The 27,969-nt window shown below is 37.0% G+C and overlaps 1 protein-coding gene across 8 annotated transcripts; it reads right to left on the bottom strand.

Annotated features, from left to right (window-relative positions):
* Positions 1 to 6: 6 nt before the first annotated feature.
* LOC133847834 (rab11 family-interacting protein 1) lies at positions 7 to 27,904 on the bottom strand. Of its 8 annotated transcripts, none has more exons than XR_009895195.1 (7): positions 27,492 to 27,904; positions 11,999 to 12,143; positions 9,919 to 11,927; positions 9,132 to 9,274; positions 8,904 to 9,064; positions 8,298 to 8,611; positions 7,336 to 8,073 (listed from the first exon to the last, which is right to left on the bottom strand). XR_009895195.1 is itself a non-coding variant. In XM_062283084.1 (7 exons), the coding sequence occupies exons 1-7, from the start codon at positions 27,520 to 27,522 to the stop codon at positions 8,075 to 8,077; spliced, it is 2,532 nt and encodes an 843-aa protein (XP_062139068.1). In that variant the 5' UTR covers positions 27,523 to 27,904; the 3' UTR covers positions 7,336 to 8,074. The 8 variants fall into 8 exon arrangements, 5 of the variants coding, with proteins under 5 accessions (XP_062139070.1, XP_062139067.1, XP_062139071.1 ...); XR_009895194.1 differs by having other exon boundaries at positions 7,336 to 8,081; positions 8,308 to 8,611; XR_009895196.1 differs by having other exon boundaries at positions 7,336 to 8,081; positions 8,308 to 8,611; positions 11,176 to 11,927; positions 27,492 to 27,901.
* Between the last annotated feature and the right edge of the window lie 65 nt (positions 27,905 to 27,969).

Below are 27,969 nucleotides of genomic sequence, written 5' to 3'. Positions count from 1 at the left end.
GTTGTTGTTGCTGTTGTTGTTGTTCTCGCATGGCTTTAGGGACTCTTTGGTTGTCTCGCTCACTCGCTCGCTCTTTAAAAGGCGTTGTGCATCCGCCGTTTTACTATCGTTAACTATCGAGCCCAGGAAGCCGAAGCAATTCGAAAAGCCCCATTTGGGCTGTACAAATTTTCAAAGCCTTTTTCGTTGCAATTTCGACATCCGTTCGTCTCACGTCTAGAATTGGAATTGTTGGCAGCAGGTGAATCAACTTCAATCGAAGGTGTTAGTAACAAATTGTTTATCAATTCAAGTTGGTGTAGAACAAAAAGTTTACTTGCTTTTAAATTTATTGTTATCAATTATTAATCACTTTATCTAAGAATAGGAATTAAAAAAAAAAAACCTTTATAAAATGAATCAATAAATATTTTTATAGAAAAATTCCAAGAGCAAAATTATCTGAAATATTTATGGTTTAGTTAATTCAAAGAAAACGCAAGTTATTTTTAAATTAAAAAAGAAAACCTACTACAAAATAAATATAAAAAACTATCGGATCCTTAGTGTAGAGTATCTTTTAGCAAATTTTTTGTCTTCCAACTATTTTCCCGTTGATCGTTAATCTTGATTGTTTTCAATATTTTTGTATTTTTTTTTTTGTTAGTGCAAAAAATGATCTTTGAAATGGACAAACAATGGCATATAACGTTTAACGGTAGAAAATACTTTCACTAGCTAATCAGAATTTCAGTGAACGTGCGACAAACATCAAATCACATCACGACAACAAACAACGGATGAAATGTATTTTTAATTTTTCAATTATTAGGCAAATTTTTGCGAAAGTAAAGTTTGGTCTTCGATACCGTTTATTGTGCGACAGACAAAACGTAGCGTCTGTCAAAGTCGAACCCAAGTTCACCAACCACGAAACCCGAAAATTCAAATTCAAATTTAAATTTCCATGGACAATGAAGTCTCCAGACTCGAGAGAGAGAGAGAGAGAGAAAGGTAGAGGTTGTAATAGAAAGAGAAAAAGAAAAATGTACCCTTCACTTGTTACCAAAAACATTGTCACATTTGATATGAAGCTTATTTGAATATTACGTAATTTACTATCAAGGAGGAGTTTTAAGCCTTTCCTTTCGTTTATTTAGTGTTAACTTCAATTTTAAAGTTTTTTCTAATTATAAAATATCATTATATTAATGTAGAGCTATGATATCATTTTAATTTAATTATTTTATTAACTAATGTGATGACTGTGCTGCTATTCATTAATATGTTTACATCATTTCCTGGACTTTCCGGAGTCAACTTAAAGGGCTGACCTCAAGCTTAGCGATCGAGCAGAAATTCCTCACTTAACCACAGGGTTTCTGGTGAAGTGCCATAAATGGGCGATAAGAGTTAAACGAATTGATGATGATGGGTTGAATCATGTGGGCTAGTTATAGTGCTCGACAATAGCGATAACGATAACGTGCTAGCTAGTAATAGATTAGCCAGATATTTCAAGGTATACTATATACTATACTATATACTATATATACATACATATATAGTGTATGTGCTATAGAGCTATAGAGGCTGCGGTTTTGGTTCAGGGGGAAAACAGAGCGTGACGCATTGCATTTCCATTTCCATTTAGTAAGCTGACTGAAAAGCGAAATGTGGTTAATGCAGTTGTAGAGAGCACACACACGATACGTGTGAGTAAGCCTCGAAAAAACAGAAAAAAAAGCAGAAAAAAAACATCGTCTGGCCAAATCGGATGCATTATTTATAAGATAAATAAAACAGCTGAAGAAACAACACGTTAAATCAATGCGCCTATATTGTATGACTCATGTTTCAGTCTCAGACTCAGTCTCAGTCTCGTCTCGTCGGGTTTTTCCCCATTTCCACCAAAAACAATTGTGAAAGTGACACGTGCCATTTTGGCAGGGAGTGTATTTGCCGCACTCCCCCCTCTCCACCCCCTCAAAAACAAACCCACAAGCGGGGATGAGAAAAGGTTGCTAATTCGCTCTTTTCGCTTTTGCTTCGCATTTCTTTTTCATTTTTGCGAATTTTTCGTTACTTCTTTTTTGGTTTTTCGGCAAAAACAGTTTTTGGGTTGAAAATTCCTACGACAATTGTTGTGTTAACTACCCCTCGAATGCTTGGCAAACTTAGAGGGTAGCTCAACCGAAAAAGAAAAAAAAATGCGAGAGAGAGAGTGAATAACACAAAATAGGAGGGTCGCCTTGACTCGAGGCAACCTTGAGCCTTGTTAACCGTACCGGGGATGTGCGTGTGCCGGAAATGACAACGGGCCTGGGTTAACAACAACAACAACACCAACAGAAGCAGTACCATCCCCATTAGCACCACATTTAGTACACATACTTGCCACACCATCGGGGGTGGTGTTTGTGAATCAGCTGTTATGCCTTCGATCTGGGTTTACTTTAATGCCGGACCCTTACAATTTGGTGCGAGAAATGCAAGGGACATTGAGTCAGCAGCGCAGCGGACCAACCAAATATGGGTGCAATCTGTTCTTGCCCTTCCGGTCGGGCTATATGCCGAGTGCCCCGATAAAAGCATATGTGATATACTGATAAAGCCACAAAAATATACTTACATACACATACATATTTATGTGCATACTCGTAAATATGTATGCACTTCGTTTATAATAATAAACTCAAGTGGTGCAGCATTAAGAAAAAGAGCACAAGAGAGATCGCCCATCATCGGAACCGATTTCACCCCCTTCTTTGACTTATTCAGAATACCCGCTACCCATTTGGGATAAAGGGTATTACAAAGTATTGCCTTAATGCTACCTACTAATAGTTCTATTAATTTAAACAAACTAAAATTAATATATGTACATACATGTATTTCATATATAGTTCTATAGTTATGTAAAACTCATAAATTTTCTTTTATTTCCAGTTACTACTATCCAAATACTGATTACTGACATTTCCATATAAAAAAATGTATTATAATAATAACTTGCAAAAATTTAAAATGATTCAAACTAAATTGTAGCCGGGTATTTCGCAGTCATGCATTTTCTCTGCAGCATGCGAACTTATCTCAACTTATTCTTTTTCTTCTTCTTCGCCTTCATCTTCATTTCGTGCTTGTGTCGCAGTGATAAAGTCAAGTATCGCATGCAGGCGCATCTATCGCATGCGATTGCACTCAAGACCGAAAAGACGCTCTCAAGAGTCGTCGTTGTTGTTTTTGTTGTTATGCGGGTCCGAGTGCGGGGCCTTGGCCCCGGGGTGTTAATTTATGGCAGTTCAAAAGGGCGTGGCGCCGGCAGCACTGCAGCGCAGCGAAACAGTTGCTTCCGTCGCTGCCAAAAAAAAAACAAAATAAAATTAAGAAGGAGCAAAGCATAAGCAACAATTGCAGCTATAAATGTGCGGGTGTGTTCGCACACACACACACACACACACATACATGAGTCATGCTGGGAATCTTAAGTGCTTCCAGTTAAATATATCTATGTATGTGTATATGTGTATTTATGTAGCTGGAATCTATGTAAGCTTTATCTGCACACATTCGATTCTTGGGGTGCGCTTTCATTAATACAATTTGTACGTCAGCTGATAGCTGACTGGCAGGTGTTTCCATATCATATCACATAATAATATTATACGCTTATCACATGCGAATGGAAAACCTTTTTTCGGTCCAACAAAATGCTTCGAATTTAAGTACTTTATGCTTAGCCTTGCAAAAGTGCGAGCGAGATAGCGACAGAGACAGAGAGAGTGACTGAGTGAGGTTTGATAAAGCTTTGACATGAGTTCGGTTCTTAAGCAGACTTGTTGTTGTTGCTGTTGTTGTGTGTGGGCTGCAGATTTGGGATCCACAGGAAGCTATTCTTGTATGTATGCGTGTGTGTGTGTGATGGCTGATCAAAGAGACACTCACTGCGGAAACGAAGGCGCATTAAACAAGCCAATCACGTTCACCACGCAGCCACAAGAAAATAAAAGGGAAAAGCAGACACACTCCACACACTTCACACACAAACACACACACACATGCATGCATACTAAAGTGAAGTTGAAGACCGGCAAAAAATTACATTCACAACGTGAATTTCGTTAATATTCAAATGGCATAGCAGACCCGGCTCCATGGAACCTGTGCACTACGAGTGAAAGAGCGAGCATATCTGTGTGTGTGTGTGGGAGGATATTTGTATGGTGATGCATGTGAATATGTACACACTTATATATGTTTGTATGTATTTTAGAACGCCAGCAGGTAAACGGCATCCGCATATAATCAATATATGCACATAAATATGTATGCATGTGTGTAATGCTTTCATTATACAATAATGAATAACTCAAAAACGGACATGAGAGGAGACAAAGATTTAAAAGACGATGACGAGGACGAGACGCGCATTCATGTGCATGATTTAATATACACACCTATATACATACATATATACATATGTAGTATGTACATAACGTCTGTGTGTACGTAAATGGGTGTGTATTTTCCGGCGTTTTAGGAACCTGGACACAAGCACACACACACACGTGTCAAAGCAGAAGCGCAAGCACAGACAAGAGAGAGCGCGTGAGCGACAAAGCGGGTCGGGGCGGGGCGCGGTAAGTTCAAGTTCAAATTTATTTGTATTATTTTTCTTTGCCTTTTGAGCGTTTTCCGGTCTCGTCTGCTCTGTGTGGCCCCTTCTAGCTACTCATATAAAAGTGCGTGTGTGTTTGTGTCTGTGTGAGTGCGCTTGGTTGGAACATTGTCTGAGCGTTGCTTATGCGCATGCACCCACTCTCTATCTCTTGTTTGCTTGCTTGCTTGCGCGCTCTCTCCCGAAAAGAGCGGCTCATGGACTGCAGCTTAACAAATGCAATGCCAAATATGGTTATACTACGTATGCTATGCATTAGCTGGCCGAACGTGCGGTCAGCGGCTCTCCCTCTCAATTTTTTTATTCTCTCTTACGCGCCTACGCCTTCATACCCGCCCCCTTCTCCGACAAACTTTACTCACGCATTTGTTGAATGGGTTTTGGAGTTTGTGCTATTGTGGAATGTGGAACAAAGCTGTGAGATAACTAAAGTGATGCGATCAATGCATTTCTAAAAGAAGAGTGGGGTGGGAGTGCTTCTCCTTACATGCATACATACATACAAATATATAAATATGTATATGTATATATGTCTATATATGCATATATGTACGTATCTATGAATATAGATTGCACCCGTTTAGCAACAACAATAGAGCCCGATTTGGACTGCGTATCGACATCATTGCTATCAGTCTATCTCGCTCTATCGCAATAGTTCCATTTTGTGCTGCAGTGGATTTCATCTAGCGCAACATAAAAAGTGAAAACCATTTACTGCTTTTGCTGCTGCTGCTGCGCTGTCTAAAAAAGGGCATGAAACATTTTCAAACGAAAAGCTACAAAAAAACAAACTTCAAATATAACGAATGCAAAAAACAAACGCTAGAGCAACAACAGTACCGTTAGTTATAACGGTGCCGCAAGCCACTACGCGTGTGTTTGTGTGTGTGTGTGTGTGTACATATGCTAAGCGCATCTCTCTCTTTTGAATGCATCTGCTAGCAGTGTAAAGTAAATACTCTTGCTGTTTGTCACTCTCTTTTGTTCGTTTTGCCACCTTTCTCTTGCGTGGTGCAACTTTTGGGGGTGGCTTGTCATAGAATTCGCCGCAAATTTGCCCAAATAGGGGCAACATTTGGCCAAACAGGGGAAATGATTCGAAAAAAGAAAGAAGTAAATGCGTGTGTTGACAACGCTTGCGTCGCTCTCAGCCACTCAGAGAGTAATAGGGTGAGAGTGTGCTGCACGTGCAATTTTTCACATGTGTTTTATTTGCCCTTTGCCATTCTTTTGTCATTTTGCCGGCTGCTGCAATGCAAACACACACACACATAGTATTAACATATGTATATGTATGTATATGCATGTAAACATATTTATATTATATATGTATATGATTTGTGGCTGCCATCGTCATTGGCCTAAGACCAATAAGCAAACTACAGCAAATAAATTATGAAGGTTATCAAACAATGCGACAAGTTCAAAGCCAGTGGAGCCTGTAGCCTCCCCTTTTTTTCTTCTCCTTCTTCTTGTGCCGATTACCCTTGCAAAAGGTTATTAAGCTTTGTATGTATATGTGTCATGTGTATATTTCATGGTATAAAGCGAGTTTATTTACTCAGCAGTCAACATTGTTTTTTTTTAGAAAACAATATAAAGGCCAATAAGGAGATCGGCTGCGTTCTTGAAGCATTCAATTTTCAATGCTGTACCGAAAATGTCACGTGTAGTTTTCATATTCTTGTAACGCGATAACAATTGCAATCAATCGATTGCTATTGATAGCGATAACAGTGCATATACACATACATACATATGTATGTACACATTGACAGTTCTAATAACAAGTTAATTAGCTTTGGTTGGTGGTATTGGGTGGAGGAATGGGACAAGGACGAAGTGATGATATAACAATCTCAATTGAACGATGAATCAAATTACATGTACAGCTACAGAATAATAATTGAAAACTGAGCCCCGTCTGTGTATGCAAAATTCGAGTTGTAGTAGAACAGCTATAAAGCAATGTTTTTGCAGCTTACAAATTATACATTAAATTTATTCATAAAAGTTTATCTTTAATATATGTATTTAAGTCGATTCAGACTTTTTGTTTTATTCAAACAAGAGCTTTATTGCATTTTTGTATTGGTTTTTTTTCGGGATGTGACCATAAGTTTCATTTCAAATATTTATTTTTTTTCCTCTTAGAATATACCAAAAATATAATACTAAAGACTTGTCAGCTATTGGCACAAAATTTCAGAAGCCCTGGTAGAAGGCGCGACAATTTGAATTGCTTGATATAGGTAAGTGTATTCCTTAAGAAAAAAACAATTGTTGCTAAGACGATAAGTTGAATTCATTTGGGAAAAATAAAGTTTAAAAAATAGGCGAAATCATTGTATATTTAACTCTAAAGCTGCGTCTGAATGATCCATCGCTCGGCTTTGAGCTCAACAGTTTGAGGTATATTGTTGCTAAATCGATATTTCTCAGGGTCACACAATAGATTTAAAACTGTAGTCACCTTGCCCAGCTACTTGGTCTTCATCTATACAGTTTGAGGCATATTGCGCTTTACGATATTTACAGGGCTACATAATAGCCCATATTTACGTTCGCAGGTTTGCAATCGATTTTTTAAATTTTCGAACTCTAAAAAAATCGATTTTCGTATAACCGTTGCGAGAACGGTGAGAATATATTCGTTAATTAAAAAAATAGTGTTTTTCATTTGTTTAATAAGTAAAATCATTTAATCAACATATTATGTATAACTGTATGTAGTTCTCTCCTCGCTCCTATTGCTCTTTCTCCACTTAACATCTAATACATAAATAATTTAAGGTTTACTTAACTATAAAATTGTTTCAATTGTAGCCGGTTCGCAGACTTCTTCACACAGAACAAAAAAAAAACATTAAAATGCACAATCAAAAAAAATAATAATAAATACTTTTGGATAATTTCGGCATCAAATATCAATTAATTGAATAGAATCGAAATTCAACCTGACAATTGTTGGCCAATTGTTTACATTTGACAAATAACATAATTTAAGTGAATTTACACGCAGAAAAAGAAAAATCCAAATATCATGTTACTAAAGTACAAGACATACAAGAAAAACGATTGTTAATGCTATATAGTAGATATTTCAGAGACTTGAACAATTTGTTTGGTCAGGCCATGTAAAAAAATCGTCCTTATAGCTAACAGTTTGTTTTTGTAGTGTAAATATATATATATATATGTATAATGCTAACAAAAATACAATAAGAAAGCACTTGAATTTATCTAATGACGACAAAAGGCAACTTGGTGTTCAATTTGATTTCTATTATATTTATTAAATTTAAACGCGACGGCGGCGGTGCAGCATTCAGCTTTTGTAGCATCACCCTGCTCTGCGCTGACAGCAAGCTGCTTGCTTCGATCGAAGATTTTGGCTGACTGCTGTGACACTTAGCCGCTGCAAGTGCGAGAAAATAAATTGAAATTATTCAATTGGATTTCAATGAAATAATTAATTTGTGCACGAAGAGTATAGAAAATATATGTTTGTGATGTGCAGGCAACAAGTGTTAAGCAATCAATAGGAGCGCAATGTAATTAGTAAGAGGAAACAGTTTAGTCAGTAAAGTAATCTCAGCACCGTAATGGGAACACATTAGCAACAGACAGAAACACGTTCTTACTCTCTCTCTCTCTCTTTTGCCAGCGATCTCAGCTGTCGCATGCTGGAGTTGTTGTTGTTGTGGGTGTGTAGTTGTAGTTGTTGTTGTTCTTGCTGCCAGGTACTGATCCTGCGGATGTTCTCTCTCTCTGTCTATCTCTCCGAAGTGTTGTTGTTCTTGGTTTTAGCTGTTCGTGTGTTTGAGTAGTGCATTTGTTTGTTTGTTGTTGTTGTTTTGCTTTGTTTTAGTGTGCGTGCAAAAATACATGCGCAAAATTCACAGCACTTACTTTAAAAAGTCATTCATATTGATGTAATTTTTATAACTAAATTAAAAAGAGAAATACACAAAATATATGTATATATTTGTATAAAATCAATAAAGGCAACAAAAAAGAAATTATAAACACATAAATAATGTTAGACACAATGCAAATTAGTGCGCCATGCATGGAGGGAAAACAAAAGCAAAAACGAGAACAGCACACGACAGAACGAGTGTGCGAGAGAGAGAGAGACAGAGTGAGGATGCAAAGTAGCAGTACATAGAGCAAGAGTGAGAGTGAGACAGAGATGGAAGGCAAGCATGAAATAATATTCTAAATATGCGAATCTAACCTTTTGGCCGATGTGGTGCGTGAATAGGGATTCTGCAAGATCTTCGGATGTGTTTCCATAACACGCAACAGCAAGTTATCAAGATAATCCTCCAATTCCTTAACCCGCTGTCGCATCAACAACGCTTCATTCTCCATTCCGTTTGCAATTAGCATTAGCTCCTATTAAAAGTCAAGTTTAGCATTTAGTTCAAGTGGGAGTGAGACAACACGAGCGACGAAAACTCACCTCTCGCGATTTGCCGTCGTATTTTTTGGCCAACTGTGCAGAGATCTCGGAGCGACGTTCCGTAAGCGATTTTTCATGTCCAATAATGATGCGTTCCGTGGATTTGGGACTTGGCGAGTTGCTGTCGGTGTCATTCTGTTTGTCTGCCAACATGAAAACGAAAGAGAGAGAGAGAGAAACTATTAGAGATCACCTATAAAACTGGCATAAAAGAGATAGAGACAGTGCAACAGATGAAGTGAGTTTAAATTTGTTCCGTTTGGAACTAGTTTGGTTCACAATTGATTGGCACAATTGGAAAGTTCGCAACATAAATTGCTGGCGGATGCAAAAAAAACAGAACAATATACCAAAAAAAAATATTAAGTAAAATAGATGATAGACATAGTGTGAATGAAAGAGAGAGAGAGAGAGAGATGGTGTATGGTAAAAATATTATTGACGCAGGAATTGGTGAAGACGGCTGATTTGTTTTTGGTTTGGAAAATAGCTTGGTTCGATTTTCGATTGCTTGGTTCGCGGTTCGTTCGTTCGGTATGTTGTTCGTTGTTCGATCCGCCAGCGATTTACAACACTGTGCGCCACACTCGCCGCACTTCCCCGTGCCGCGCGCTTAAGTTTTGGGAGTTTTTATTTTTGAATCGAAGTAGGTAGAAGAGTGGAGGTTTTTGCATTTGTGGATTAGTTTTAAGAGGTATTTCATTTGCTGGGTTCGTTTTGCTGCTCAACTCTTTTACATTTTTGTTTGATTTTGTTTGTTTGTTTGTTTGTGGGTAGAACAGCTCACCTCGCTTATTGGCGTATTTAAATTTGCCCAATCTCTTCTCAAAGCCGCCGCCATTGCTGCTAAACTCTTTGGGAGATTGCTCCGGTGTCAAGTAATTGGGCTCCAACAGCACATCATCGACAGCGGCCACCGTTGCCACCGTTACCACCGCAGGTTCTATAATCCTTTGCTGAGACTGCTGTTGCTGTTGTGGTTGTTGCTCCTCCAGCGATGTGGATCGCTTGCCAAAGCTCAACAGTCGCTGATCCTCCTCACGCCGCTTGGCCTCACGTCGTCGCTGCTCCTCCAGCTCCTGTTGCTGCTGCAACTCCTGCTGCATGGCCGCCTCCTCTTCACGCAAACGCTCCTCATTCAAACGCAACTCGGCCTCCAGTCGAGCATCCTCCTCCGCCCGCCGCTGACGAGCTGCCTCCTCCTGGGCGGCTGCCTCCGCCTTGACCAGAGCCGCTGATTCCGTCTTCAGTTTGTTCAGCTGTTCACTGTTGCTGTTGACACGCGGTTGCGGCTGGGGCGTGGCACGTGGACTGGGCAACGGTTGCGCTGGGGGTTCATCGTCCGCAAAGATGGCGGTGCTGTGGCGTTGCTCGAACTGGGCAAAGCTCGAGTTGAACGAGTCAAAGTTGCGTGTGTCCACATCGGAGGAGAACAGCGAATTGTTGCGAGTCTTTTCCACCACGACCTTGAGAGGCTCAGCAGCTGCTGCTGCTGCTGCTGCTGTGGTTGCTTCAACTTCTTCATCTGCCTCGCTATCCGATGAGGAGGAACTGCTGCTGCTGCTGCTGGAGGAAGAGGAGCTGACGTCTTTGGCAGGCAGCTGTGGCGGCGACGCTGGCGGCAATGCGGGCGGCTCCTCGCTGGTGGCGGGCAGCGGGACACGCGACTCCCAGCTGCGACGCTTGAGGGAATCGCTGCTGCCAATCTCTAGATACTTGTTATTGCCATACAGCTTCGATACCCACTCATCCGGCTGCTGTGTGGCGGCGACTGGCTCTGAAACGGGTCGAGGCGTCACCGAAGGTCTCACCACTTCACCACCTACAACTGCTTCAGGAGCACCCTCAACATTACGTTCACGTTCCCGTTCGATAGGCAACTCTTCTTCGGTCAGTGTTGTTGTTGTTGTTGGTTGGGTGCGCGGCGGCTTCGAGGGAGCGGGCAGAGTGCGCGCACGAACGCTGAAATCGAGCTCAAGCTGTTCCATCTCCGCCACGATTGGATCCTCATCGAGTGTCTCTTGCAATTGATTGTTGGCCTTACCTCCATTCAGTTTTCCCCCCTTTCCCAGTCCACCGTTGCTCAGCAACGGCGATGGATTGCGTGGCGCAAAGTTTCCGGTCGATGAACCTCCTCCGACCGTCGCATTCGGCACCTGAAGACCCGACCGTTGAATGTTCAGCGAACTGCCGGAACTCTTGTGCGACAGATTGTCAAAGACAAACTCATCCTCGTCCTCGCTAATGACACCGGGATCCGCTTCGCCAGCCCGCTGTCCGCCTCGCCGGCGACCGCTGCCGCCACCGATGCCACTGCCCAGACCATTGGAGCTATTGGGTGTACCGATGCTGGCAAAGGAGCCGCTAAACGAGCCGCTGTCATCGCCATCGGCATGCTTCTTCTTGCTGCGTATGTGCAACTTTGAGCTGAGGGAGCCGGCCAGCTTCTTGATGCTCTTGCGCTTCTCGCCCTGGCCAATGGAGAGGAGACTGCCGCCAACCGAGCTGGCCAGCTGGCCAATGGAAGACTTGTGCTTGTCCTTCTTGCTGAGATCGGTCAATGAACCGGATTTAACAACGAACGCAATCCGCACCTCCAGCTCACCGCGCTCCTTGTTCTTCTTCTCCTTGCCGGGTTTGCTCTCCAGCTTAAACCATTTGGCCCGTGGCCTGTCGTACACATCCATGTCCTTGAGCGGCAGCGTTGCCTGACCGAGGAACTCATCGATGCCCAGATTGTTGCGATGCAGACACGTCAACGTCAGTTCGGCGCGATTACCCTGATCGGGAATTTTGCTAAGCAAGAAGAGAAGGAACAATTGAATCACCAAAGTCAATTTTTTTGGATTTTAACGCTCTAAACTCACAGTTCGCACTCTTCGTTCCAGTTGACGCTCGTCTCGGCTTTGTCCTTGACCGATGTCTGGTACTTCTCCTTGCCCAGGGCGATTGTGACGAAGCAGTTGTTGGTGCCATTCTTGCCCTTGGTCAGCAGACCTCGTGCACGCTGCACTGTAAGTGGATAAAAAGAAGATGGCAGAAAGTGAGCTTGATGTTGCTTCAGTTTTTGTATAGGGAAATATTAGATAACTACGGAAGAGCACTTAAATGTTAAGGATTATATTGTATTAAAGAATTATACATAATTTCCGGAGTCACTAGCGATAAACTGATTAGAAACTCAGGAAAGATATTGACAAGTTAGTCAGAAATTAAGGAACGCGTTAAGCAAGTTTCAGAAAAGAAGGAGAATTATTATTTTCATAATTTCCTGACTCACTGGCTATAAATTTCTCAAAATAAACTAGGAATTCTTTACCAAAATAATATGAAAATAGTTGAAGAACTAATTATTTAAATGAATTACTGCTTGGCACACAAACTCGGGAAATATATTGAAAAGTTTGTCAGGAATTAAGGAACGCGTTAAGGAAGTTTCAGATATTCATTCAGTTTTATATAGGGTAATATTAGACAACTACGGAAGAGCACTGAAATGATGAATGAAAGGATTATATTGTATTATTATACATAATTTCCTGACTTACTAGCGATAAACTTCTCAAAATAAACTAGAATTTTTTACCAAAATAATATGAAAGTAGTTGAATTATTTAAATGAATCATCACTCGACATGTAAACTCAGCCAACATATTGTGAAGTTCGAAAGGAATGAGGAATGTGTTAAGCAAATTTCAGAAAAGAAGGAGAAATGACAGAAAGTATACTTGATGTTGGTTCTGTTTTGTATAGGGAAATGTTAGACAACTAAAATAGAGCACTTAAATTCTAAAGATTATTTCATATTACAGTATTTTTCATAATTTCCTGAGTCACTGGCAATAAATGTGAATTTCTCAAATTAACATGAATATTACAAGGAAACTTACGAAACTAGTTGAAGAACTAATCATTTAAATGAATTATCACTCGACATGCAAACTCAGCCAATATATTGTGAAGTCAGAGAGGAATTAAGGAATGTGTTAACCAAGTTTCAGATCGTTATCTTTTATAGACTTGGAGATCCATCCATTTAAACAGCTGAACCGGCTGTTGAACAGTGTAAACACAACATTAAGTCAGCAGTTCACTCAGTATCGTGTATTTACACATCTAGAAGTGTTTTACAAGGTTCATATTATGCCAAAAATAGCGCCTAGAAGAGTTCCCCGGGGGAATGTCTCAATTTTGATTTGCCCCGACTCCATTTCCGGCAGCTGTGTCAACAACATCGAAGTCTTCTTTGGCGAGTGTGTCGCCAAAAAAAAATGAAAATTGAATCCAAGCCAGCCAGAAATTCGCATGCATATGGATACTGAGTGAGTGAGGAGTGTGACTCAGTTCACAATCGGACGTCGGCGACCCAAAAAGCGAAATCAACAAACACAACCCAACAACAGTAACAACAAATTTCGCGTCGCATTCGAGTTTCACTTGAGAGCGCCTCGTGACCTCGACGAATCGGAATCGGAATCCGAATCCAAATCTAAAACCATAACTAGAGCCATAGTCAGAGCATCCGGCTGATATGGAAACCACAAAATAATTTTTGCTTTGGCATTTTCGCAGCATTGTTCATCATCAGAGAGTCGAGACATTGAGTTGAGTTTGGTTTGTCGGTTCCAGTCCAGTTACATATATGCATAGGAAATTTTTGAACACTTCCCCCATTCTCAGCTCTCAGCTTCTCAGCATTCTCTCTCGAATACATTAGGGTTTGCTACTAGTTAAAACACGCCTTATAGAGTGAGCACCAAATATGAAATCCCGATGAGAAAGCGTCGATAAAGCAGCAACAGCCTGAGAAGAAAGTACTGCAACTATCTTTTGCTATAAAATATATCTCGGATCAGCATTAGAAACCAAGTCTTATGAACCTAAATTACAATTGCTAATCTCTAATCTGCTAACAATGCATTTTGATTGCGAAAAGTTGTTAAAATCATGTATGTAAATGGGGATTCAAATTAATTAAATGATTTAATTCGAAAACAGCATGAAATAAATTAATGTTAAAGAGGAGCTTGATAAATTAAATAAAATAAGAATTTGAAGGAAAGCTAATGAAAATAAAAAATCGGATTTTAAAAATATCTTCACTAAACAAAATGACAGATTGTAAAAAAAAGAAAAAAACTGAAGAAAATTTCAGAACTAGGAATTTAATTATTTTCTTCCATTTTTTCATTAAGAATAAGAAATAAAATGCAAATGAAATTGTATTACTTTTTAATTGTATTTCTTCTTTTAACATAAATGTATTCGTATATCATGTATTTTAACTAAATAAAATAAATTAGTTTCTTTTTGAAATCAACGTCAGTTTTGATTAAAATTCTCAGCAATATCTTTTATTTCCATTAAAAATATAATATTAGTTAAAGATGAATATAATTTCCATTTTAATATTATTGAAAAATATTTCAAAATAAAACGATGTTCCCGAATAGAAAGCTTATCGAATTTAAATATCTAACTGGCTGGCTAATTGCGAATATAAAAGTAGTGACTATGAAGATATTTAAGTTTGCATTGTTTTTATCTAATCAATGACTATTGCCTATTGTAACACACACAAACGCAATTACAAATGTGTTTGTCTAGGTGATTAAATACAATTTGCACAAGCTGATTGCCGCAACGTAAATTGCGCAAATTTCAGACTCGTAACAACAACAACAACAACAACAACAAAAACAACAACAGCAACAATGGTAGATAAAGTGAAAAGTGTTCAATAGAAAAGTAAAGCTTACAATTTTTGTTTGCCAATTTGCTATCCACTCTGTCTGTCTCTATCGCACTTGCACCCAGGCACAGCACTCTCTTTTCGTTTTGCTTTTGCATTTCGAGTGAAAGAAGTGAAGTCGAGTGCAAAAAGTCGCTGCCCATTGTTGTTGTTGTGGCTGTTGCCCACAGTGGGCGTCTTGACGCCGAATAATTATTATTACATTAACAGTTTTTTCCTTTGCCCGTTTGCCGTTCTGTTTTAGACCCGTATTCATCGCTTGTTGTTGTTATTGTTGCCTTCTCCTTCTTCTTCGGCCACATAACTTAAGCCAATTTGGGAAGTTTTTTTGCAACGACATCGCCAGTCACTCAGACCACACATACAAACACCTATACAGAAACATACATATGCATGTATTTAGATAATTGAGGTTAAAGACGCCGGTAGACAAACAGACATAGAGCAGCGGGAACGACAACAACAGTTATCGAGGCAATAGATAACTCTTAATGGGCTAGAATTTAACCGATGACTATCAATAATAAATAAACCGGTTTGCAGGGAGACCAATTTTGGAGCTTTCGCTTCGCTCGATTGCAATTTCGTGCATCGCCATCGATATCGCAATCGACATCTGTTGTTGGTGTCGATACCGATAACAATAACATCAGAGGCAGATGGCAAAAGCAAATGGCGGCCATTTGCCGCAGCGCCACCAAAATAGAAATGGCAAATGCTAAATGGCAAAAGGCAAACGCCAAAATATGCCAAACAGCGCAGCAACAACAACAACAGCTAAGAGTGTGCGGAATGACAACTAAGAGTAAACTCAAAACAAGCCAGAGAGAGAGAGAGAGAGTGAGAGCAACAGTTTGTGGGCGGCTGTGCTGATGGATTTTCTCGCGTCTCTCGCTTCTCGTCGTGCAATTCAATAATACAATTTCAATTCATTGTTGTTTTGGTTTTGAGTCACGCGTCGTGAAATCGAATGAGATTGTTGATCATTCGCAATTCGATCTTCGATTTTATAGTGGCCCGGGAGTCGGATTAAATATTGGTTGTGCCCAGAGCACTTTTTGCACCTCATTTGGGGCAGGGGGGAGAGGGCGCAACAAAGCTTTCGACACGCAATTGAGAGCTTGTCGAGAGCAAAAACAGAAGCCCAAGCGTACAGTGAACAATAACAATAACAACAGCAAGAACAACAACAAGAGCAACAGCGCTGCGCTGGCGTCATCAATGAATTGTGGGCAAGCACACCTACATACATTCATGCACACACTCTCGCAATACACGCGCACTCCCACCGAGTGGGTGGAAGAGAGAGAGAGTGAGATACGATGGCAGGTGGATGGATGGATGGGTAGTAAGAAGAGTGCCGTCATTGTCAACCAACAAGCGAATGAACGGAGCTCAATGTTAACAAATACATGGAAAACATATGAAATGAATGCAATGACAAAAACAAATACACGGATGTGTATATAGCGATACTACGTGCACATATTTTTGTAATATTATTGACATTTTAATTAATAATATATGGCAAAACAGTACGAACAACAACTAATTGAGCAGCTTACAATATGACCTACAGATTGTATTTATAGATTAATATAATTTGCATATATGCAGGCATACTGTACACTAATTATTTCAATTGAAAACATTTTTTATAGCTTAGCGATTAGCTTATATAAAACTGAGGTTTATTTATTGCAATTATTATTTATTTATTATATTAAATCTATTAAGTACTAAATTTAATTTTATTCGAATTGAATAAGGTAGAAATTTCATTTATAGGAATTTTTTGCAATTTTATTTTATAGTTCCTTTAGTTGCAGCCTCAAATCTATTCTTTAATAAACAAAGAGATCAAAGAGAGAGAAAAGTTGAATAACAAATAATCTAGTTTGAATTTATAGTTTTTAGTTGTTTATCTGATCTATCTTTATTATTATATAAAATGTTTGCTAGATCGAAGAGTTACTAAGCGAAGAATGAACAGAAAAGTGTAATAACGAATTATGCAAAGTGCGAAATAGCTTTGTCAACATCTTTAATGAAGATGCAGTTTTTTGTTTCTTGATTAATAGCAGCATTACGTATGCAGTTTTTTTAGCAAAAAGCAGGAAAATGTGTGAATTTTATTGAGCAACATGTGCCTATAAGTAACATATTATACAACTACTTTATAGATAGTATAATGACTATATCAAATTTGATAACAATTGTTTGGACTTTTATCGAAAAAAAAACAGAAAGAAATTCTTTGCATATCTGTAAAGATAATGAGCATTAGAATTTTGACTTTTTTGTTGTGTGTTGGGTTCCCAACGCCAGTTAAGTTGGCTTTTGTTTAGTGTCTCAATTATTTTCAAATTCTTTGCATGACCCAAACGACTGCACCTTGTTTGGCATCCCAATTCCATAAGGAATAATAGCTACAAAAACAAAAAAAAAAAAAAAAAAAGAATAGATAAAACAAACAACAATGCAACTGTTGGCAATTGTCGCATTTGTGTTTGGTCTTTTAACTTTTTCGTTGGCCTCTGCTTCCCAAGCGAGAGGTCAGCATTTGAGGTTAATTAATTTCAATGAAATCATTGTCGTATTGTTGCTGCTTTTGTTGTCGTTGTCGTTGTTGTTGTTTCTCTTGCCGAATCCGAACCTCTGGAAATTTGTTCACTACACTTACTACTACTACTACCACTATTATTATTATTATTTTCACGTAAAACACTAACTGAATTTAATTTTCCTTAGATGGCAGCATTACCGATCGTTATGTCGATGATTATCATACATTTTTCATGGAGGTGAGATTGTTCAATTATGCACCGCTTTACCTTTTTTTTTGTTCGTAGGCGTTTTAAAACGCGCCAGCAATTTGACAAAGAAAACACACAAAAAATAAACGACAAATAAAAGGCAAGCAAGTAAAGTACAGTTGAGTATGCTCGACTATGAGATATGCAGTAGAAAAATATTTCGATAGATTGCATTTTATTTTTGTTTGTTTAAGAGATGCTTCCATTCTATTTAGGGTTGATTTGTTTCTATTCTATTATAATGTGTATAACAGATGTATAACTGTTGTGTATAACAGATGTATAACTGTTGTGTATAACAGATGTATAACTGTTTTGCCCCTATTCTATTATGATGTGTATAACAAAAAATGTATAACAGTTTTCCTTGTATTCTATTCATTCTATTATGATTTGTATAACAGATGAATAACAGTTTTGCTTCTATTCTATTCATTCTACTATGGTATAACAGCTGAATAACAGCTTTGCTTCTATTTTATTATGGTTTGTATAAGAGATGTATAACTGTTTTGCTTATATTCTAGTAGGATGTGTATAACAGATGTATAACTGTTTTGCCTCTATTCTATTATGGTTTGTATAAGAGATGTATAACAGTTTTACTTCCATTATATTGTGGTTTGTATAACAGTTCTGCTTCTATTCTATTATGATGTGTATAACAGATGTATAACAGTTTTGCTTCTATTATATTATTTCTATTATTTGCTTTTTATACTATTATAATTTGTATAAGAGATGTATAACTGTTTTGCTAAGGTATTACATTGAATAATAAGGATTCTATACTAATAGTGTTCAAATTTTCAGCAAAGTTCCATTGTCTTTATAATCAAGCATATCTTCTAAATATCCAATAACTTATATATCTTTTAAGTAATAGTTAGCTGTGCCACCAACTAATGCTACCCTTTTATTTTTATGAGTAGCGGGTATGAACATGAAATAAAAGGAAAAACCAAACTCAACTTGCGACAGTTAAAAGTGGCAGTCGACCGTTAAGAGCCAAGCGACCTTATTTTTTGGCCAAAGACGTTTTTTGATATTGGGGAGCTGCAGCACCTCTCTATCGTTGTCTCTCTCTCTCTCTCTCTCTCTCTCTCTCTCTGCGCCTCTCTCGCTCGGTCTCCCTCTGTTGGCAGCAGTAAAAGTCGCCGCATTACAAATGTAAGAAATTCTCAACACGCATTTTGAGTTCGCTGTTCCACTTTCAAACTGCGTGAGCTGCTGGCAGCAATGTTAAAGGCAAATGTTGGGGGCGTGGCAGCTAATGAGAGACAAAGCAACAACAACAACAATGATGATGATGCCGAGGCCAATGCTCCTCGAGCACTCGGCGCATGCTAATGAGGCAAACGCAAAGAAGAGAGAAGCCGAAGCAGCAGCTGCATTTCAAAAACTAAAGATACAAAGCTACACAAATCGTAGACGAAAAACATACACAAGAGATCTGCCAAATTAAAAAAAAAAAAAAAGAAACATGGAAGCAATTCAAACGTTTTCGCTTCGTTTTTTTTTTTTTGGGGGGGGTTTTTGTTGAGTCTACAGTTTCCATTTCCGTTGGCATTGGCAACTCAGAAACTAACTCGGAATTCTCTGTTTCTGTTTCTGTCTCTGCTCTCCTTATGTAGCTAATTGTCACCCATTGTTTGTGTGTTGGCTGCTGCTTCAATTTGCCAGCGAGCAAATCAGTTAACTGACCAGCAAATTGGTTTTTGAAAACTCACTCAACATAGATGGTGGATTACCCTTCGATGGCTGCGACGACCATGAAACCAATTATAAAGATCACCTTTGCTAACAAATTCGATATGTCGCTTGACAATCCCAAATATATAATATATTAAATAATAATAATTGCTTTAACGAATTGCCAAAACTGAATTTTGTGGCCTTTACCATAAGTGAAAAAAATGTGCAACATTTTATTGCATTTTTGAATTATGGCATGAATTATAAGTTAAAACATTTTATTGCATGTTTAAATTATGCAAAATTTGTGGAAACTTTTTAAAAGTTCAGTTCAAACATTTTATTGCACTTTTAAATTATTCTAAATTGTGGAATATTTTTTTAAAGGTAAGTTAAAAGGTATATTTTTAAAGGTTTTTATAAAGTGTCAAATATTTCCCCTTTTAAACGAATTAAAAATACTTAAGATAACTTGCTGTCTTAATAAATTTCTTAATAATTTATTTAGTTTTATTTTTATTATTAGAATAATTTCTATTGTTTCTAAAGCATTAAATGAAGTTAAAAAATAATCATTTTCCAAAGTCTATAAAAATGAATAAACATGTTCTTCATAAAAAAAAAACTAGAAAAATTAGTGCTATATTATATATTGCTATCATATATATGTATATTGGTATATTTTAAGAATATCGAGCTGTTTTTTCTTAATATAATTTATTAATATAAAACAGCCAAAATACTCATATTTGGTATATCGATTAAGTACTATGTACATTCAAAATATACCATAGAGGTCAAAATATACTAGATTGTCAGCCTAAGCAGCTAGGTCTCGTAGAAAGTTGTAAGTTTTATCCCATACAAAAGTATTTCTTAGATAATTTGTACAATTTTTATCCGATTGGAATCTGTTTCTCTGTAATCATAAATACTATACTCATTATTGTAGTACCCTTTAATTTAATAAACAATTCCTTCGGAAACAAAAATTCGAACTTGATATCTGACCAAAAATAATAATATTATTGTTTTTGGAACTTTAATTTCGTATATCTAAAAAAAAGTGTTTAAATGACTTTATAATTTAATAAACATTTTTCTTATCAAAAAGAAAAACCACATAAAAATTACTTTTTCAAATTAAATTTACAATTGAAACTAACGAGTAATTCTTTGTTGTATATTTAAAATGGATTTCAGAGAATTTTAATTATGTATAATACAAATTATTCTCTGGGAAACTTGTGAAATTCGAAATGTTTAATGTTAGTTTGAACTCTTGACCAAACCGGGAATTTCCAAGTCAAGTTTTGAGCTTGGTATGTAAATGGTGTTTGCTTCAGAGTTCTGTTCTTCGAGTGTTTCTTTCTTTGATGATGATGATGTCGATGCTTGATGCTGGTTTTATGTAATTCGCTGTGAATGCGTAAACAACACGAGCAGCCGAGTTGAAAACCCGTTAAGAGTACAGCAGCATTTGATAATAAACAACAACAACAACAACATCAACAACAATTAGCCGCAATATCATAAACTACACCAACAATTGCAAAGATCGTGCGAAAATGCTGATTTATTGCTCCCCAGCGTGGAAAAGCCACTCGAAGCCAAACCGAACGCAACTCTCTGCTCGGCCTTTTAATAAACATTTTTTCTTGTTTTTTTTTCTCTCTCTATATATTTTTTTAATGGGCATTGCTGCATTTCGTTTTGTTGCTGCTGCTGCAGTTATTATTATGCATTATTTTGTTGCATGCGCCGCGCGCGCGGAAAATGCAAAAAATTCAAAATAGTTTTTGTTTTACTTGTATTTTTGCACAAAACGAAAGGGGGCAATTAAATGATGGGTTGTTGTTATTATTGTTGTTGCTTCAATTGTTGGACACGTAGAGACAATTTAAGCATTGCATGTTCATCGACTCAATGCGAAAGGTCAAAAGAATCTTTCTTTCACAGTGCAGCAAGCAAAGGGGATTGACAGCCAACAAGTAGAAGTAGAAGTAGAGGCAAAAGCAGAAGCAGAAGCTAAAGCAGTCAAGAAGTTGGCAGTTGGCGGCAAAACGTTAACTGGAAATCAATTGGTGCGACAGGAGGCGGGGTTGAGATCCGATTTCAGACCTGTTTCACTCGCTGCACTTCTGTTATTCTGTTCGCCTGCCTGCCTGCCTGGAATAGTCGCTAACTGGGTCGGGGCAATGAATCGTAACTGTTTCGCATAAGTGCATCCACATCCACATCCACATCCACGTCCATCCATCGGGCAAAGCAACAACCAACTATGTTAGCTCCATGCTATATATGTATGTATATACACTAAACTTCTTCCAATCAGGTCGATCGAACCATAAACTAAATGCATTATTTGTTACCTGTCCCTGCGTCAATCTCAGAAATTGTGTCGACTTCTGCTTCTTCTTCTGCTGCTTATCAGCAAATAAATTCTTTGCCCTCTTATCTAACTAGACATTTCAAATTACATTAACTATCTTATCTGGGCTCTGTAAAATTTATACAAAAGCCTCACAACAATCATTTAAATCTATCTGAACAAAAAAGTTTCAACGAAAAGTAACATTATAATTTCTAACAAGCATAAAATAATATATTTTGTAAATTTAGAATTCTCAAGCTGTTATTTTTATCAACAAAACATCTTAATTTATATTTAAGTGTGGATGAAATAAATACACATTATTCTATATATTACCTTTTAAACATGGAACTTTGTTGTATTGTAACTTTTAATATTTTTAAATCTGTAACTCATCAACTTTATATTTATAGTAAAAATAAAATGACTATAGCAAGCTTTGCAATAAAATAAATACATATGTACATAAATATTTATATATAAGACCTATTAACTTACTATAATAGCTTTTTAAATCCTGCAATATATTTTTTTCTATAATACTGATATAGTTTTTGCAGTTCCTGATCAACACTTATTAACAATTAAAAAAAAAAGCCCCACTCTCAATAAACATAATTTACTTTTTAACTTAAATTGATATTAAAATAAAAATACATAATATTCCTTCAAAACTGTATATTTGTTTCTAATAAATTATCTATTAAATTACGCTGGTATTTAACTCAACTCAATTTAACACTAAAACTAAAAATAAAATGCAATTAAAACGAAAAATAATATCCCTGCAAAGCTTTTTTATTTTTATCTAACCAAATATCTATTGAATTCGGCTCTGATCTTCAACTAAATTTGATCAACAATTAAGATACTAAAAAAAATACTAAAACTAAAAATACCAAAATAATCCTAGCTTCACACAATACATCATATTCGTGAAAAACAATATCAACAATCATATTCTGATGAAATATCTGTTCAATTCCGCTCTGATCTTAACTTAACTTCATTTGGTATATCTGATCAACAACTAAAATACTAAATCTAAAAATACCAAAATAATCCTAGCTCCACACAATACATAATATTCCTGCACAATTATGTTATATTTTTATCTAATAATATAAATATCTGTTAAATTCTGCCTTAATCTTAAACTCAGTTAGGTGTCAACAACTAAAATACTAAAAAATAATACCAAAACTTAAAATACCGAAACAATCTAAGCTCCACACAATACATAATATTTCTGCAAAACTATATATTTTTTTCTGATGAAATATCTGTTCAATTCCGCTCTGATCTTAACTTCATTTGGTATATGTGATCAACAACTAAAATACTAAAAAATAAAACTACAACTTAAAATACCGAAACAATCCTCACTCCACAGATAGTTCAAAGATTTGTGCTAAGCAAATAACTGCAGAAATATGAAAGTTATACGATTGAAGTACAGCAAAGTTAAAGTAAAGTTTTCGACTCTACATGAGACACTTTCGAGTACACACTCTCCACTCTCCACTCTCTCCTCTTTTTCTCCGTGCAGAATGACGCACTCTGTGAGTCATAATTATGATACCTTTTCATTGTTGTTGTTGTTGTCAAACTGGTTGAGGAAGCTTGCTTTCATCATAAACAATGTGGTAATTGATTTAGAGCGAATTTTTTTAGCAGGTGAGTTCATTGATTAACGCAAAAATGTTATCATTTTGCAATACAGATAAAGGAAAACATTCTTTCATCTGTCTGTCTGTGTGTGTGTGTGTATGTGAATGATATAATGTAGTTAATGCAATTAAGGTGAGTTTGAAAATTAAAATCGTATGTGATTAAATTCTTTATATGTATATTGTTTTTTTGGTTTTTAGGGATTGGCCGCCGTGGTTGTGGTTGTTGGTTTTGTTGGCTGTTGATTCATGGTGGTTGCTTAGTCAAATATGTTTGTTTGTTTGCTTGATTGGTTAGTTTGATGGGTTTTCGTGGTCTGCTTCAAAAGGTAGCGAGCGCATTGCGCAATTCCAATTGTTGTTGTTGCTGTAACTCCGTAGACGTCGAAACGACTTGGCCTCCAAGAATTTATGGCTAAAAATAACGCAAGCAATTAGACAGCACACAGCACCAAGTTCTCCTCAAAACAGCAGCCACAGCAGACAGAGGGAAACTTCAAAAAACAGACGACGACGACGATGGCGTATTACGATGTACATCCATAAATGGTGATTGCAGCGGGAATTGGAGAATATATATATGTATATATAAGATGTGGACAACAGAGAGGGTGACCACAACGACGAGGGAGTGTCACGCACTCTGGGAGTGGCCTCATTACTTAGGCTAAATGCCAAATAAACCGACCGACCGAATGCGTGCAAACAGCCCAATAGAGAGAAGAGAAGTGGAAATGTGAAAATGTGAAAATAAAACGAGGAACTACGCCTAACTAAACAAAGTAAGGACGCGTCAAATGTAAAGGGGGGAAAGCAAAAGGTGCCACTAAAATGCTAATATTTATATTACACGCCCTACAAAATTTGGGATGATGATTCCTGATGTTCCTGCTAATCAGAACAGCAACTAAAGCTAAAGCATTGTAATGTTTCTTGGTGCAGAACTTCATAATAATAATAATAAACAAATAATTGCAAAAGATCTAATTATTATCATTTTCATAAAAGTTAAGCTCCATTTTTGCTATCCATTAAAGTTAAGTGTAGATTTTACGACAAACACTTTCGTTAATTAAGAAATGTTGAAAATATGGCAAAATATTTGCATTATTTAGTTGTTTTAAATTCCTATATGAAAGTGGCTTCGAAAATTGTATAATAACATATAATATGATTTATAAAAAAGAAAACAATTCGAGTTCTCTTATTCTTAAATAAGCTTAAATAAAATCTGTAAGATATCCAATTGTTTTACATTATTTACTAATTAAATAATTTATTTGATTTACTTGGTTTAAAAAAAAAAACCCAAGGAAATAATAAACAATCAAATTTCTAAACTACTAAATTAAATTCTGCAATATTTAGTAATTAAATCATTTTTATTTTATTCACTTATTTAAAAAAAACTTGAATAAGGAAAAATCAAATCTCTCAACTATTAAACTAAATTTCACATTAACTATTTTTAGTGCTATTTGTTCTGTGATTATTCGTGGTTTGTAATTACTTTAGGCTATTTATAATATAGCTAATCTTGGAGGAATACACACGCCAAGTTGACTGTTGATAATTTTGTTCCGCGTCAACGTTTTCTACGCAAATATTAGCTAATGTTTGAGATACTTCGTATCTTGATCAAATATTATATACAGTCGTATTCACAGTTTGATAACAACATAGTCTATTCAAAAGTATTCAATGCAAAGATTTTGGAGTGCATCAAGTTTATTCACTTGGGATACGAACTCATTACTCATTGTAAATAGAGCAAATATAAGTATCGCAAAGTAGTAGAGAAGAAGAACAAAGAACAACTCAATTGAAAATTGAAAAGTTGAGCAATTTCCCTCATTAACCGACAACCGACGAGCGAGAGCGCAAAGCACTTAGCATAAGTTTTCAACCAAATTGTTTTGGGTATTCAAAAGAACGTGTTGAGAAACAGGTGTTTATGTGTGTGTGTGAATAAGAGAGCGAACGAGCGAGAGTGTGTGTGTGTGTGTGAGTAAGGAGTGTGCGGGTGTTTGAGGAGTGCGCTCATCTCAAGAGTAAATATTGAAACAAGACGATGACAAATAAAAGAGATACAAACACAAATGCTTCTATTATTTTATGTTTAGTCACTTGTTCGGTTTGGCAAGTGGCACATGTCTCTGCCTGTCTGAGTGTGCGAGTGTGTGTGTCTCTGTGTGTGTGTGTGTGTCTCTGCATACGTTTATCAATCAAGAATGCAAACAATGCCAAGACGCAGACACTGAGACAGCCGCCAGTCGACGGATTTGTTTATTAATTGACGTCAACGTATCTTAATGGCCATCGCAAAAAGTATACAATGACTTTATCATTTCGTTTGCTACACACAACTTATTCTAATTCTTCTTTGTTATTAAAGTACCAAATACTTAACATGCAAAACACTTGGCAAAGAACAAAAGAGTATTCGAGCGCCGCTTAATTGTTTCTCTTGTTTTCTTACAATTTATTTGGAGCTGTGCAAATACACACACACACACACACATACACAGCTGCAAATCTCGCTCTCTCTCTCTCTGTCTCTCTTTGATAGCAGCGGAGTTGAGTAACTGTCCAAGTTCAAGGTGGAAAGACAGACTACGCTAAAGGACAAACAATGGCAAAAAACAAAGTACCAATCAAAGCAAGCTTCAACTCACTGTATATCACACACACATGTATAGAGTTGTCATCTCTTGGCGCTTATCTATTAGTGTGCGCGTGTGTGTGTGTTTTTATCTTTGCTTGTGAGCAATAATTATTTGTGAGTCATTTACCTATTCATCGCTATATATCTATGTATGTAAATTTGCATGCAACCATACAAAAACTGATGTGCATTTTTACAATTGTTGTGCACATGGTCATTAAAATTATACTACAAGAAAGAGAGAGAGAGAGAGAGAGCGAGCGGGAGATAAAGTGTATAATCTGTGCAGGTTTTGCGGTGATTTTGTCACGATTCCAAACACTGAAATTAAGCGCTGATTTCTCACTGACATTCAACCAAACGAAGCAAAAAACATAAACATGCCCAACACAAAAAAAAACCCACAAAAATATATGTGTGGAAATACAAGTACAAACACACGCATACTCAAAAGAATGCGACAAACGCAAAACGAAAAAGAAGCAAACAGAAACAGGTAAAGTATGCATAGAGAGATATTCGCAACAAGCGAATAGAAGAAATCAATCAAACAAAAGAAGAGAATGGCAGAGTGTGCTTATGTGTGTGTAAGCTTCATTTGTTGTTATTGTTGTTGCAGTTTGAAGTCACGCGCGATGAGTAAGCGACGTCTTTGCCAAAAAAATACCAATACAATACTATCGCTAGAGCTACAGCAAAACGAAAAATATTAAACTTAATCTTATCAGTGCAAATCACTGATACGAGGCAACATACAAAGCAAAAAATACAAAAAAGAGAAAACCGGGAAAACTTGCAGCGACCGCAGCAACAGAAGCAGCGACGTCGCAGTCGCTGTCGAATGTCAAAAGACGTTCGCATCAACGTCAACGACTGCGTCACAAAACAACACAGAAAAGTGAAATTTGAAAACAAGATGTGTTAAAGAGAGAGGGGATAATACAATGCTTTTCACCTTACACACACTCTCGCAACAAACAAAATCTTTGTCTCACACACACACACACACACACACACACACAGTAAGATGTGTTGTTGTTCTTATTGGTGGCCAAGCGTAACAAGGCGTCCACAATAACAACAACAGTAAAGCAAAGTATTAGGCGCAATTCGAAATTCGAACAATATTAATAATAATGTGTGTGTTATCCAATTGGCTGTGGGTTTTAACTGCACACACACACAACTTCAATTAAACAAGTTTAATTTTTAATGCGATATTCCAAGTGTCGCTCCCCACTTACAAATACATGCAAACACACACATACTTGTGCATGCTATTTATGCAATGGCATTTAATATAGGGGTGGGGGACAAGCAACTGTGGAGTGAGAGTGTGAGAAGCACCTGTTTTTTTTTTTTGGTTTTTGTAGTTTTTTGCACTTACCAGTTACACTGCAATGTGTGGGACTCCACATAGTGTTTTGTGGTTTGTTTGCTTTTTTTAATAGCACCCTTTTACTTCAAATTGGTAGCGAAAAATACTTTCGTATTATGTTGTTGTTATTGTTGGTTTTTGGCTTGTCTAAAAAGTTGAAGGATCTTCTTCTATGCAACAAAAAGGAGGCGAGGGGACGCTGTTTATTATCAATTACACTTGCGCGCATTCAAAATTGCAATTAAAAAACACCTGCAACGCAAACAACGAACTGTATATAAAAAACATGCACACACCGTTCGACGCGTCGCGTATGTAAAACTATGAACAAAAAAAAAGAATGTTGGGAACGTACAGGCGGCTTAAACGCGTTGCGCACTGCAGTTCTGTCGTATGTGATGTCTGAAACAAAACTGACTGGCAAACCACACTGCGTGTGACTGCATTGTAATATACTGTAAAATATCGAACAAATATACCAAAATGT

The sequence above is a fragment of the Drosophila sulfurigaster genome, chromosome X, assembly GCF_023558435.1.
Source record: "Drosophila sulfurigaster albostrigata strain 15112-1811.04 chromosome X, ASM2355843v2, whole genome shotgun sequence".
In the NCBI taxonomy this organism is placed as follows: domain Eukaryota; kingdom Metazoa; phylum Arthropoda; class Insecta; order Diptera; family Drosophilidae; genus Drosophila; species Drosophila sulfurigaster.
The sequence above is the reverse complement of the archived record's forward strand: the minus strand, read 5'-3'. Positions and strand labels throughout refer to the sequence as shown.